Source organism: Gopherus evgoodei, chromosome 1 (genome assembly GCF_007399415.2).
Source record: "Gopherus evgoodei ecotype Sinaloan lineage chromosome 1, rGopEvg1_v1.p, whole genome shotgun sequence".
NCBI lineage: Eukaryota > Metazoa > Chordata > Testudines > Testudinidae > Gopherus > Gopherus evgoodei.
In genome coordinates, this window is record NC_044322.1 from 215,552,563 (window position 1) to 215,568,136 (window position 15,574).

At 49.8% G+C, this 15,574-nt stretch overlaps 1 protein-coding gene and 1 long non-coding RNA gene across 6 annotated transcripts in view; one reads left to right on the forward strand and one right to left on the reverse strand.

Moving 5' to 3' along the window:
• LOC115636005 lies at positions 1-13,901 on the forward strand. The gene is made up of 3 exons (XR_003996772.1): positions 1-119; positions 3,692-3,694; positions 13,889-13,901. It is a non-coding gene; the product is annotated as an uncharacterized LOC115636005 (long non-coding RNA).
• Positions 12,468-15,574, reverse strand: part of IFFO1 (intermediate filament family orphan 1) — a 19,645-nt gene continuing 16,538 nt past the window's right edge. For all 5 annotated transcript variants that reach the window (XM_030535552.1, XM_030535541.1, XM_030535534.1 and 2 more), the window contains one exon: positions 12,468-13,232. In XM_030535552.1, coding sequence (XP_030391412.1) covers positions 13,130-13,232 — 103 coding nt within the window. In that variant the 3' untranslated portion in view covers positions 12,468-13,129. The remainder of the gene's footprint in view (positions 13,233-15,574) is intronic.

Genomic DNA, 15,574 nt, shown 5'->3' on the forward strand with positions numbered 1-15,574 from the left:
TGTCCAAACCCTGGGAAGTCCCTCCCTATGAGCACCAGGTATGGGAGTTTAGGGACTACACCTGCTGCTACCGCAGTAGTGTTCCCCTGGATTTCAGTTTTTACTGGGATGCTGGGACAGTAACTAACTGTCCCCTGGATGCATGTTATCCTCATACATTTAGCTTGCAGCAGCTGACTATGCTTCACAAGCTTCCCTGAGATAAGCGTGATAGCACTCTTCGAATCAACCAGTGCTGTGGTCTCTACCCCATGTAGTTTCACTGGTCTGGTGTACATATGTGGGGTTAGTGAGACCCCACAAGGTGGATTAGGGAGCATGGATCTGCCCAGTTCCCCAGGTTATACTGCATAGGCTCCTCGCCATTGGGACACTGTGCAGCTATGTGTCCCCATTCCCTGCAGGCATAACATCTGTATGGGGCCCTAGGCATCCCCCGATCTCTTGGTTTGGGCAGTCTAACATCATGATCCTCTTGTTCCATCAGTGCTCCAGCTCTTTGTGGCTCCTGGTGAGCCTTCAGCCCCTCTCTTTTTCCACCTGGACTCTCTGGTGGACCCGTCACCCGAGCTCTAGGGCCTAGTGCTGCTAGTTTAACCTGGGGTCCCTCTTCCATAACTGGTTGGGGTCAGCTCCCTCGCCGACCTTTGCCTCTCTACCAGTGCGACAACCTCATTGTAGGTGGAGGGTTCATTCTAGCTTACCCAGGCACGAAGGTCTGGCAGTAGCCCCCTCATGTATCAATCAATGACCAGAACCTCTAGTATCTCTTCAACCACTTGTGTGTGAGATGGATGCGGTCATAAAATTGGGACTGTGGGGTTTTGTTTTCCTGGTACCTCCACTTGTGATACCGCTTACGTAGTATTTGTACATATATTTCATAATAATATTAATGATGAGTGTGATCCCGGCTTTCATTTAATACCTCACACGACATTCTTTGGTGAACCAGAATGGCTGTACCTGAATCAGGACATTCCTGTAACTCCCTTGCCAGTTGGCATTAATGAGTTCTTGGGTCCCACACAACCCCATTTGATGATGTTTTCCCCATGAGCCCTGTAAGTTAGTCAGTTTTTAGTGTACTTACTTGTACTATGTTAATTTTGTAACATTCTAGTTTCTTAATCAAAATATCATGCTGTACCAAGTCAAATGCCTTATAGAAGTATAAGGATATTGCATCAGCACTATTACTTTTAACTGAACTTGTAATCACATCAAAAAAGATATTAAATTAGTTTGACAGGATCTATTTTCTATAAACCCATGTTAATTGGTATTACTTCTATTACCCTCCTTTAATTCTTTATTAATCAAATCTTGCATCAGCCATTTCATAGTTTTGCCTAGGATTAAGATTACAAACAGTGAAAAACAAAGATTAATTCCTCAGGAACATTAACATTCAATAGAGGGGAGGGTTCAGAGCATTTGGCTGTTACCTTGGTGACTGTTGTTGTTTCTAGGCTATACGTATAAGAAGATTGAATGGACATGTGTTGATTCATACAGTTTAAGGGACAGAAGGGACCATTAGACTATCTAGTCTGATCTGCATATCAGAGGCAATTACATTTTATTCTCTTACTCCTATATTGACCCCAATACCTAAACCAAATCTTCCAGGAAAGGATTCAGTCTTGATTTGAAGATATCAAGAGCTGGAGAAGCCACCTCTGCCCTTGGTACTTTGTTCTAATGGTTAAATTTTTTTGTTTATTTCTAGTTTGAATTTGTCTGGTTTCAGCTTCCCAGCCACTGGTTTTTGTTATGTCAGTCTCTGTTAGATTACAGGGCCTTTTAATACCCAGTATTTTATCTTCATGAAGGTACTTATAGATTGTGATCAAGTCACCATTCAATCTTTGTTTTGATTGATCTCTTTTTTGGTCACAATCAATGTCTCTCATAATTTTCTTTATTTTTGAGAAGTTAGTCCTTTTGAAGCACCAAGAATATAGATTATTGGTTAGGACTGTCCTGTTTGCTCATATTGAATTAATCATGTCATGATCACTGCAGCCTAGGCAACCATCAGTCCAGTGATTAATTCAAATTTAGTTGTCATAATGAGGTCTAAAAGGAGGTGGATCCTGTGCTGTGTGCATTAGAAAATCATCATCTATAATTTTTAGGAACTCTAATGGATGTTTTACTACTTGTTGCATGAGAACTCCAGAATGTGTGTCACAAATTGCAGTCCCCTATAACACACTTCCCCGCCCCCCGATACATTACAGACAGGTGCTTAGAGAGAAACTCATCTTGTTCTTGGTGAGATTTGAAGGACCGTTCATTGACCAGAGCCCTTGCTGGAGTTAGGGGGTGGTCTCTGGTAAGCTTGTTAACAGGTGTGCAAGTTCTTTTATTGTTTTAATATGTTTTATCTGTAATACTTTACCCTATGAATAAATGTGCTTGCTTAGAAGGAACAGTGTGGTAACTTGACTGTGTCAATTACACTGTTTATCATACCAGAGGAGAAAAGTAAAGCAGACTTGCTTAGAAAGTCTGGCCTTGCTGGGAAAATCATGAATGGAGGTAGAGAGCTGTGCAGCCTGGAAATACCCCAATCAGGAGGGAGAGAGGGACATGTGTCTCTGCCCATGAGAGGTTATTGCTGGGGAGACAAAAGCCTAATCATGGGTACCCTTGGTGGACCACAGAAGGGGAATGCAGGTGCAGTTGCCCTGAACTGTGACTAGAATCATCAATGGAGATTTGCCAGAAAACCTCATAATATATCCAATCTTGCAGTTACACCTTGTATCCAGGGATACAACACTGAGGCCATGGCTACACTGGCGCTTTACAAAGCTGCAACTTTCACGCTCAGGGGAGTGAAAAAACACCCTCGAGTGCTGCAAGATACAGCGCTGTAAAGCCTCAGTGTAATCAGTGCTGCAGCGCTGGGAGTGTGGCTCCCAGCGCTACAAGCTACACCCGTAAGGGATGTGGTTTAGGTGCAGCGCTAGGAGAACTCTCCCCCAGCGCTGGCGCTGCGACCACACTCACACTTCAAAGCGCTGCCATGGCAGTGCTCCCGCAGCGCTGCCGCGGCAGCGCTTTGAAATGTCAAGTGTAGCCATACCCTCAGTCTTGATGTCCTTGTGTCCCTGGTTGAATTCTCTGTCCATTGCTTTCTTAATATGGAGTCATCAATGCTTGCTTTAACAGGATGGTTGAAGAACCTCTCTTGGTAGCTGCTTACTTTATATCACAAGGACACCCTGTAAGTGTGTCCCCTGATTTGTTCATCCAGAAACAGGTTTCTCAGTAATTTACTCACTGAGTATCTGCTAGTAATTGGATCCTTCTAGCCAGGTTGAATGGCTTCCCGGTCTGTTTCCTTTCTTAGTCACAAATCACTATTCCACTTCCTCAGTGTTTATACTCTCTTCAGTTCTTCTTCGAGTGATTGCTCATATCCATTCCAGGTAGGTGTACGCGCCGCGCGTGCACGTTTGCCGGAAACTTTTTACCTAGCAACTCCAGTGGGCCGGCAGGTCGCCCCCTAGAGTGGCGCCACTATGGCACTAGATGTATACCCCTGCCGGCCCGCCCGCTCCTCAGTTCCTTCTTACCGCCGTGTCGGTTGCTGGAACTGTGGAGTGCGGCTTGCTGTCCTCCACGTACCTAGCTCTCCTGTACTTTGTTTGTCGTCGGAGTTGTAAATAGTTCATAGATAGTTTGATAGATTAGTTAGTTAGTGTATTGTATATAGTTGTTTAACATCGCTCGCAGGTGGACCGTTGCCCTCCCCGGCGCCCGGCACCGGGCCCATGCCTGGCTCGCTGGGCTTCAAGCAGTGCTCGGCATGCAAAAAGCCAATGCCTACTAGTGATCCCCACGACGTGTGCCTCAAGTGCCTGGGGGAATCGCACATCAGCGAAAAGTGCCGCATTTGCAAGGCCTTTAAGCCTCGCACGAAGGAGAGGGATCAAAGGCTCCGCGCTCTCCTCATGGAAGCGGCTCTGACTCCGGCACTGGCGGCTCCGGCACTGGACCGCGCCGGCACCGGCAAGACTCCCCGGCACCATCTCCGGCACCGGGAGCAGACTCACGACCCTCGGCGTCTGCAACACCATCGACGCAGGCCCGAGTGGAGCGCCCGGCACCTACCTTGGCCGCGGCACCGCCTGCAGGGCCGCTGTCGACTCTGGGCCCGGAAGGTCCGTCGAATCCAGCCCCTCCTAGCTCCCCCTTAAGATCAGGAGTAGAGCTCCTCGTACCATCTACGCCGGAGACTTTTGCTTCGGCACGGGACTTGATCGCACTGACGGAGCCATCACAGCTTCAGACGGCACCCCCGAGACAGGTAACCTCCAGGGGCAAGCCGATGCTACGAGCGCTGTCTCCAGAGTCCCGGCACCGATCACCCCGGAGACGTGAACGCTCATGCTCGAGGCGCCACTCGCAGTCCCGGCACCGTTCGCCCAGGCGGTACCGGTCGTACTCGCGGCACTGATCGGTATCTGCACGGTCCCGGTCTGGCTCCTCTCACCGCCGGCACCGAGACTCTAGGAGCCATTCACCTCGACGTTCGGCTCTTCGGTCGAGCTCCCGGCACCGAACCAGTGGCAGGTCCCGATCCCGGTCGACCTCCCGGCACCGCGCCGGTGGCAGGTCCCGGTCTCCAATGCCATCCTGGCAAAGCGCTGATCGAAGGTCGCGGTCCTGCTCCCGGCACCGACATCGCTCCAGATCCCACTCCGGATCTCGGCACCGGCTACCACGCCGTTCCCGATCCTGATCCCGGCACAGATACGGGTCGCGGCACCGACCCTCGGCACCGAGGGGAGCGTCGGAGTTGGCGCACAGAGACGCCTACCAAACAGGCTCCGCGCCTCCGTGGCCTTCTCAGGAACCATCGGTGTCTTCCCAAGCTGACAGTGCCTATGCCTTGGGCCAGGACAGACACTCAGCCCTGTTCCAGGACCCTCCACCACAGGAGCGAGGGCCTCAACAATGGGGGTTTTGGACCCCATGGGCGTATTGCCAAGCCCAGGGTCCACAACACATCACCCTCCGCCCTACGGGGGAAACACAGGCCACCGGAGGCGACAGTGTCTCCCTCCCCGGAAGCAGACAGCAGGTCCAGCCATCAGGACCCAGAGCTCCCTCCAGCCACGGAGGTGCAGCCCCAGATGGAACCCCCCGTGGACACTCTGTTGCCGGGGGTTTCCTCGTCGTCTTCACCGGATGAGGCGGTGGCGGGTACCTCGTCCTCCAGCGCTCCCCCGCTGGATCTTAGGGCTCACCAGGACCTCCTCCGACGGGTGGCACAGAACCTGGACTTGCAAGCGGAGGAGGTGTCTGAAATCGAGGACCCAGTGGTGAGCATCCTCTCCGCTGATGCACCCATCAGAGTGGCCCTGCCCTTTATAAAAGCAATCCAGGCCAATGCAGCTAACATCTGGCAGTCACCGGCCTCCATCCCTCCGACCGCTCGAGGGGTGGAACGCAAGTACATGGCCCCCTCGAAGGGCTATGAATACCTATACGTTCACCTGACACCCTGCTCACTGGTGGTTCAGTCGGTGAACGACAGGGAGCGCCACGGTCAAGAGGCCCCAGCGCCCAAGTCGAAGGAGGCGAGACGAATGGACCTCCTGGGCCGCAAGGTCTATTCGGCGGGGGCGCTACAGCTCAGGGTCTCAAATCAGCAGGCCCTCCTCAGCCGCTACTCCTTCAGCTCGTGGGTAGCGGCAGGGAAGTTCGCGGAGCTCTTGCCACAGGACGCCCGCCAGGAGTTTTCCACCATCCTGTATGAGGGCAAGAAAGTAGCGAGGACATCGCTACAAGCCTCTCTAGATGCTGCCGACTCGGCCGCTCGGACCCTGGCCTCCGGGCTCACGATGCGCCGAATCTCCTGGCTGCAGGTCTCTGGCCTCCCACCGGAACTCCAACATACGATCCAGGACCTCCCCTTTGAAGGCCAGGGCCTGTTTTCTGATAAAACAGACCCCAGACTCAAGGACCTCAAGGATAATAGGGTCATAATATAGTCGCTGGGGATGCATACGCCTGCGACGCAGCGCAGGCCATTCCGGCAGCAGAACCAACAGCAGCAGTGGCGACCGTACCCTCAGTTCCGTCCGCAGCAGGACCTCACTAGGCGCCGCGGCAGGAACAACCGCCACAGACAGTCTGGTGGCCAAACGGGGCAGAACCAAGGCTCCGCCAAGGCCCCCCCAGGACCTAAGCCTTCATTTTGAAGGTGCGCCCGAGGGCGCAGTACCAGTTTCCCCTCCAGATCCTTCCCCGCAGTTTTCCAACCGTCTTTCTTTTTTCCTCCCGGCGTGGAGCCGAATATCATCGGATTGGGTCTTGCGTACGGTGCAGGCCGGTTATCGCCTGCAGTTTTCTTTGCCCTCCCCCTTCCCACCCACCATCCCCGTCCCTCTTCAGGGACCCCTCTCACGAGCAATTCCTCCGTCAGGAGGTGCACACGCTCCTCATCAAGGGAGCCATAGAGGAGGTTCCAGAGAGCGAGAAGGGCAAGGGGTTTTATTCCCGCTACTTTCTAATCCCCAAGTCCAAGGGAGGCCTCAGGCCCATCCTCGACCTGCGGGAACTCAACAAGTATATGGTGAAGTTGAAGTTCCGTATGGTATCCCTTGGAACCATCATCCCATCCCTGGATCCCGGAGATTGGTACGCCGCCCTCGACATGCAGGACGCTTACTTCCACATATCCATTGCCCCCCAGCACAGACGTTTCCTCCGCTTTGTAGTCGACCGCCAACATTATCAATTTGCGATCCTCCCGTTTGGCCTCTCTACGGCCCCGAGGGTGTTTACGAAATGCATGGCAGTCGTCGTCGCACACCTTCGGCGTTGCCGCATTCACGTATTCCCCTATCTGGACGACTGGCTGATCCGAGGCACATCGGAACTGCAGGTCCGCGACCACATCCGCAGAATCAGCAGGCTCTTTGCTGCCTTGGGCCTCATCATCAACGTAGACAAGTCTACTCTGCTCCCCACGCAGAGGATAGAGTTCATCGGAGCCATTCTGGACTCTACCCTGGCCAGGGCCTTGCTACCCTTGCCCAGGTTCCAGTCAATGTTGGCCATCATTCTGCGCTTGCAGGCGGCCCCGCTGACCTCTCTACGAACATGTCTGGCCCTCCTAGGCCATATGGCAGCCTGTACGTTCGTGACGGCAGATGCCCGACTCCGCATGAGGCCTCTTCAATCTTGGCTCATCGCACAGTACCGGCCGGCCAGACATTCGTTGGACACAGTCGTCACCGTCCCTCAGAGGGTACTGGACTCCCTTCGGTGGTGGCTGGACCAGTCCGTAGTCTGTGCGGGGCTCCCGTTTCATCCGCCCCAGCCCTTGGCATCCCTGACTACGGACGCCTCAGATCTGGGCTGGGGGGCACACCGCGGCGCCCAGAGAACTCAGGGCTTGTGGACCCCTCAGGAGATGGACCTCCATATCAACATACGAGAGTTGAGAGCGGTCCGTCTTGCTTGTCAAGCGTTTGTCCATCTCCTTCAAGGTCGTTGTGTCGCGGTGTTTACCGACAACACGACGACCATGTTTTACATCAACAAGCAGGGCGGCACCAGGTCTTCTCCCCTGTGTCTCGAGGCAATGCGCCTCTGGGAGTTTTGCATAGCCCATACCGTTCACCTTTCCACCTCCTATCTCCCGGGAGTGCGGAACACTCTAGCGGATCGACTGAGCAGATCCTTCCGTTCGCACGAGTGGTCCCTCCGTCCAGACGTCGCCCTCTCACTCTTCCAGAGGTGGGGTCGTCCCCGGATGGACCTCTTCGCGTCCAGGGAGAACAGGAAGTGTCGAGCATTCTGCTCCTTCCAGGGTCAGGAGCCAGGGTCTCTAGCAGATGCATTCCTGATCCCATGGACAACCCACTTGTTTTACGCATTCCCTCCCGTTCCGCTGATACACAGGGTTCTCCTCAAGGTGCGCAGAGACAGAGCTCAGGTGATTCTCATAGCTCCAGCATGGGCCAGACAACATTGGCACCCCATGTTGCTGGACCTCTCAGTAGCCAACCCAGTTGCCCTGCCCCTTCATCTGGACCTGATCACCCAGGACCACAGCAGGCTCTGTCACCCGGACCTTCCGTCTCTGCACCTTACAGCATGGCTCCTGCGTGGTTGACGGGCTCCGAGTTACGCTGCTCTACCCCGGTTAGGGAGGTTCTCCTGGGCAGTAGAAAGCCTTCCACCAGGGCTACTTACTCAGCTAAGTGGAAGCGTTTCTCCTGTTGGTGTTCGGAGAAAGGTCTTCATCCTATGGAGACTCCCGTCACCACTATTTTAGACTACATCTGGTCCCTCAAGACCCAGGGTCTGGCGTTGTCGTCCCTCCGGGTCCACCTCGTGGCCATCTCCGCGTTTCATCCTGGAGTGGACGGATGTTCCGTCTTCTCCCACCCTATGGTGGTGAGATTCCTGAAGGGACTGGAGCGTCTCTATCCACAGATCCGCCCTCCTGCCCCTTCATGGGATCTCAACCTAGTCCTAACTCGGCTCATGGATCCTCCATTCGAGCCATTAGCTACTTGCTCCCTGCTCTACATCTCATGGAAGACCGCCTTCCTAGTGGCCATTACCTCAGCTAGGCGAGTGTCAGAACTACGGGCCCTCACAGTAGACCCCCCGTATACCGTCTTCCATAAAGACAAGGTACAGCTGAGGCCACACCCTGCCTTTCTTCCCAAGGTGGTCTCAGCTTTCCACGTTAACCAAGAGATCTTCCTCCCCGTCTTTTTTCCAAAGCCCCATTCGTCCCGCAGGGAGCAACAGCTCCACTCGCTAGATGTCCGTCGGGCGCTAGCATTTTATGTGGACAGGACCAAACCATTCCGCAAGTCCCCCCAGTTATTCGTGGCGGTAGCGGACCAAGTCAAGGGGCTGCCGATTTCCTCGCAGAGGATATCTTCCTGGGTCACCTCCTGCATCAGGACCTGCTACGACCTGGCCCACGTTTCGACGGGCCGTGTGACTGCTCACTCCACCAGAGCACAGGCATCATCGCTGGCTTTCCTTGCCTGCGTGCCAATCCTAGAGATTTGTAGGGCGGCGACCTGGTCATCGGTCCACACATTCGCTTCCCATTACGCCCTGGTTCAGCAGTCCAGGGATGATGCGGCCTTTGGCTCTGCAGTACTCCAGGCCGCAACCTCTCACTCCGACCCCACCGCCTAGGTAAGGCTTGGGAATCACCTACCTGGAATGGATATGAGCAATCACTCGAAGAAGAAAAGACGGTTACTCACCTTTGTAACTGTTGTTCTTCGAGATGTGTTGCTCATATCCATTCCACACCCGCCCTCCTTCCCCACTGTCGGAGTAGCTGGCAAGAAGGAACTGAGGAGCGGGCGGGCCGGCAGGGGTATATATCTAGTGCCATAGTGGCGCCACTCTAGGGGGCGACCTGCTGGCCCACTGGAGTTGCTAGGGTAAAAAGTTTCCGGCAAACGTGCACGCGCGGCACGTACACCTATCTGGAATGGATATGAGCAACACATCTCGAAGAACAACAGTTACAAAGGTGAGTAACCATCTTTTTCTTACTGTGATCATTTCCCACGTGGTGTCCCTGGCAATGATTTCTGAATCTGATTGTCCAAAAGATTTCCATTTTCTCAGCTGTTACGTACTGTTGAAACTCGCACTTCCAGACAACATATCCTCTCTTCCAGCATGGCTACCAACTTGCACGTCATACACTAGATCTCTCTTCCATCTTCCAGCAGAAAGGAAAACATAGCACATAAAAGGGCAGGTCACAGCAGGTGTGTGCAGAACTATAACTAAACAGAAGGACCTACAGTGCCTCTGAAACTCCCATTTGCCACTCCTGATCAAAGGTTCCCTTGACAATTGATTTATATACAAAGTCTTGCTGCTCAGCGTCACTGTTCAGGACAACTGGACCTGTATTCCCTGCTCTGTGGTCCAGCAAAAGCACCTGCTCTTAAGATTCTGGCTGTCAGCCATCACCTCTCTTCGATTTAGACAAGCATCTCTCCCCTTCCTGACCGGGGATCTTCCAGGCTGCACAGTTCACTGTCTACACTTTTCAGAGTAGCAGCTGTGTGAGTTTGTATCCACAAAAAGAACAAGAGTACTTGTGGCACCTGAGAGACTAGCAAATTTATTTGAGCATAAGCTTTCGTGGGCTACAGCCCACTTCTTCGGATGCATCCCACGATGTAGCCCACGAAAGCTTATGCTCAAATAAATTTGTTAGTCTCTCAGGTGCCACAAGTACTCCTGTTCTTTTTGTGGATACACTTTGAACTCCCTAGCCAGGCAGATTGCCTCTGCTGGACTGCTCTGCTTTTCTTCTCTGCGGCTATAAACAGGGTAATTGCCCAGTTATAAGGTACCACACAGCTTTTCCTAAGCAAGCATATTTATTCTTGAGGTGAAAGCATTACAGAACAAACATAATAAAAATAAACAAACATACACGCATACTAATGAGTTTACCAGAAATCATCCCAGCAAGGGCATGTGAAGAGCCCTTCAAACCCCACAAGGGTTTTTTGTGTAGTTACAAGTTCATAACTACCTTGGCTCAGAACAAGCACCTCCATGAATCTGAGACACTCCAAGGCCTCTTGCCTTGTCCTAATGTAACAGGTGATCAGCAGACAAAGGCAAAGCTTCAAAAGGCTGAGCTCTTGCACAACTAGAGGGGGTACACATTTGCATAGATCTCCTGCTACAGGACTTCCTGGGAAATGAAGGACATAGTTTCAGATAGTCCTCTGAAGTGTATAACACTTTCTAGTAGGGCTTTGGAGCGGAGCCTGGAGCAGCGAAACTGCAGGTTTTTGCCTGGAGCTGGAGTGGAGCCAGAGCACAGCTCCAAAGCCCTGCTTCCCAGGGTTTGTATTAGTCATGTCTGCCCCCTACACACAATCCACAATAACACAAATATTTTCATTTTTAATACAACGAACTCTAAAATGCTTAAACATAATTCAATAAGGTTTATCCAGGATACTGCGGGAAATTGACATACCTGTTACACTCGGCTCTACCCTTCACTGATATGGAAGGATTAACCACTTGGAGACTTCAAACATTGGGGCTGATCAAAGACCCAAGTGCCCCAGTCACATGGTCCTCACAGAAACAAACAAATGGTCCAAACACACAACCTCACCCAGTTCCATTTTCTAAAAACAAGGCGGAGGAAAAAATCAATTCTTTTTTTAAATGTAAAAATCAGATTAATAAAAAAATGCTATTTTGTGTATTTTTTGAATTCCAATCATGAGTAATAAAATTAACTAACTATCTTCTAGTAAACAAGAAATAGGTCATTCACCATTTTCTAACATAACAAAATATAAAAATTAAGACTCTGAATAACTGTATGTTAAGCAATATAATTGCTTAAATAATATATATGTATGTATGTGTCCTCCTGGTTAGCAAACAAAAGCACCAAATTTAGTGTAAAGGCTATCATTAGTTCCAAATCAATGTTTTAGTGGTTACCAATCAATGTGAAGGAATCTTTCTTTAAGAAAATAAACAAACAACAAATGGATGATTGAAACTAAGGTTTCCTGCTTGCCAACTTAAATCATGATTTGAATTGGTGACGCATTCAGTGCAGCCTGAATCAGCCAAAATGAGAATGTTCTGCAACATACAGTGAACCTGAAAGACCAGTCTTCCTTCGTCTGGAAGAGTACTACCATCCCATCCCACGACAGATGAGAGACAGAGTATTTTCCATTATCCTGTAGCCAGTTGTTAGTCCTGATGCATGTCAAATGTCACTTTAACAACAAGGAGTCCAGTGGCATCTTAAAGACTAACAGATTTATTTGGGGATAAGCTTTCGTGGGTAAAAGGTTTGCAAGGAGATAGTGAGTGAATTCTCAGTTAAGGGTACTGGACATAGAGGTTAATTCCAGGTATGTGATGAGAGCAGACATTGCCCCTGTGCATAGTGTCACAGGAACTCCCATTGCCAGCAGTGGATAAGAATGTGCTGAGAGCGTGGGGAAGGGTGACAAATGGGAGGGTAAGGCAGGTTCCTGTGGGGTCCTTGAGCAAGGGTCAGAGCAGCATAAGCCCCGTCCTTGCTTAGAATGGAAGCTCAGCAGAGCAAGGACCAAGTCTACTTTTTTGTTATTTTTAAAACCAAGCCTAGCGCATTGGAGGGAGCCTCTTGATTGCTACCACAATCAAAATACTAAGTGCAGTCCCTGGAGGGCAGTGTGACCCCAGCAATGGAGCCCTCTTACCCACCATGTTCCCCACACATGGTGATAGACAGACTGAGGGATGGAGCATCATTAACTCCCCTCTGAGACTCCAGCAGAAGCTGCAGCAACAGACCCTTCCCTGCAGCAGTGCCCAGGCAGTGCCCAATGTGGGCTGCCTATGGGAAGCTTCCTCTCAGCAGTGCCCTCCAAATCCCATGCCAGCTAAATAAAACCCCACACAGCTGTAGAAAAAGGGCATTATTGTCCCATTTAATGAGTCCTCATTTCCATCACAAACATACACACTGTCATCACACCACAGATGCACAGCAAAGCAAAGTGCATGGAGGGGGCAGGAGCCAATGGCCCTTTCCTTGTCCCCAAGGAGAGAAGAGGCTCTCAGTACCTTGTGTGCTGTGGTGCAGGGACCACGGGAGTGTTTAACGAGCACAGAGGGCAGAGAGAGTCCAGCACTCGGTCCAGTTGGCACCAATGTTTGCAGAGGGACACAGCTCCAGTTCTACTTCTGAGCAGCACAAGGGGTGCAGAGGGAGACAGGTCAAGTATACCAGGACAGGGGACAGAGGCAGTGGTCCCCAAGAGACAGGTCCCAGGGGATGCTGCTATAATAAAGTAGGATCCTCCCTGTCTGAACCCCAGTAAGATCCAAGTGGGGGAGGCCAAGACAGAGGTGGGGAGAGGGAAGGGGACCCTGTGTGAGGGCCCTCAGCTCTAGCTAGCTGTTCTCATTTACAACATGTCCTTTCTGGGTAAATTCTCCACTCTTGCCCCAAACGAGGAGGGAGTTGATAGAGTTCTGATGGTGGCTCCCTGTCAGTCTCTCCCAGCCACAGTTCAGACACCCCTGCTCTCTGCCTTGCCAGGAGTGGACAGGGCCTCTCAAATTATCTGATAGAGGCATCCGCTGGGAGGTCATGATTGGACTCCTCGGTATCCTCATTCAGGGCTGGTTCACTGTTAGAGGGTGGTGTGAAAGCAGGAGACTTTCTGAAAGAGAACAAAGGGCAGGGGTCACGTGGGCACCAGACTGGGGGCGGGAGGGGGGCAGGAGAGAAGCAGAGCTATTATAACTAGGGCTGTGGATTAATCACAGTTAACTCATGCGATTAACTCAAAAAAATTAATCTTGATTCATTGCAGTTTTAATTGCACTGTTAAATAATAGAATAACATTTAAAATATATTAAATATTTTGTATTTTTTCTATATTTTCATATATATTGTATTCTTGTTCTAATTGAAATCAAAGTGTATATTTTTATTACAAATAGTTGCACTGTAAAAATGATAAAATTGTATTTTTCAATTCACCTCATACAAATACCATAGTGCAATCTCTGTCATGAAAAATGCAACTTACAAAGGTAGATTTTGTTGCATAACTGCATTCAAAAACAAAACAATATAAATCTTCAGAGCCTACAAGTCCACTCAGTCCTACTTCTTGTTCAGCCAATCGCTAAGACAAACAAGTTTGTTTACATTTACGGGAGATAATGCTGCCCTCTTCTTATTTACAATGTCACCAGAAAGTGAGAACAGGCATTTGCATGGCACTTTTGTAGCTGACAGTGCAAGGTATTTATGTGCTAGATATCCTAAACATTCGTATGCCCCTTCACGCTTCAGCCACCATTCCAGAGACATGCTTCCATGCTGATGACGCTCGTTAAAAAAATGCGTTAATTAAATTTGTGACTGAACTCCTTGAGGAAGAATTGTATCTCCCTTGCTCTGTTTTACCAGCATTCTGCCATATATTTCATGTTTGATGATGACCCAGCACATGTTCATTTTAAGAACATTTTCACTGCAGAATTCACAAAACGCAAAGAAGGTACCAATGTGAGATTTCTAAAGATAGATATAGCATTCAACCCTAGGTTTAAGAATCTGAAGTGCCTTCCAAAATCTGAGAAGGATGAGGTGTGGAGCATGCTTTCAGCAGTCTTAAAAGAGCAACACGCTGATGCGGAAAGTACAAAACCCGAACAACCAAAAAGAAAAATCAACCTTCTGCTGGTGGCATCCGTCAGATAATGAAAATGAACATGAGTCGGTCTGCACTGCTTTGGGTTATTATCGAGCAAAACCCAGTATCAGCATGGATACATGTTCTCTGGAATGGTGGTTGAAGCATGAAGGATCATATGAATCTTTAGTGCACCTGGCACATAAATATCTTGTGACGCCGGCTACAACAGTATCGTTATCTTATAGATAAACTAGGAAAGTACAATTTAGATGGGGCTACTATAAGGTGGGTGCATAACTGGCTGGATAACCGTACTCAGAGAGTAGTTGTTAATGGCTCCCAATCCTGCTGGAAAGGTATAACAAGTGGGGTTCCGCAGGGGACTGTTTTGGGACCGGTTCTGTTCAATATCTTCATCAACGATTTAGATGTTGGCATAGAAAGTACGCTTATTAAATTTGCGGACGATACCAAATGGGGAGGGATTGCAACTGCTCTGGAGGACAGGGTCAAAATTCAAAATTATCTGGACAAATTGGAGAAATGGTCTGAGGTAAACAGGATGAAGTTCAATAAAGATAAATGCAAAGTGCTCCACCTAGGAAGGAACAATCAGTTTCACACATACAGAATGGGAAGAGACTGTCTAGGGAGGAGTATGGCAGAAAGAGATCTAGGGGTCATAGTAGACCACAAGCTTAATATGAGTCAACAGTGTGATACTGTTGCAAAAAAAGCAAATGTGATTCTGGGATGCATTAACAGGTGTGTTGTAAACAAGACACGAGAAGTCATTCTTCCGCTTTACTCTGCGCTGGTTAGGCCTCAACTGGAGTATTGTGTCCAGTTCTGGGCACCGCATTTCAAGAAAGATGTGGAGAAATTGGAGAGGGTCCAGAGAAGAGCAACAAGAATGATTAAAGGTCTTGAGAACATGACCTATGAAGGAAGGCTGAAGGAATTGGGTTTGTTTAGTTTGGAAAAGAGAAGACTGAGAGGGGACATGATAGCAGTTTTCAGGTATCTAAAAGGGTGTCATCAGGAGGAGGGAGAAAACGTGTTCACCTTAGCCTCCAATGATAGAACAAGAAACAATGGGCTTAAACTGCAGCAAGGGAGATTTAGGTTGGACATTAGGAAAAAGTTCCTAACTGTCAGGGTAGTTAAACACTGGAATAGATTGCCTAGGGAGGTTGTGGAATCTCCATCTCTGGAGATATTTAAGAGTAGGTTAGATAAATGTCTGTCAGGGATGGTCTAGACAGAACCGGTCCCAAAACAGTCTAGGCAGGGGACTGGACTCGATGACGTCTCGAGGTCCCTTCCAGTCCTAGAGTCTATGAGTCTATGAGAA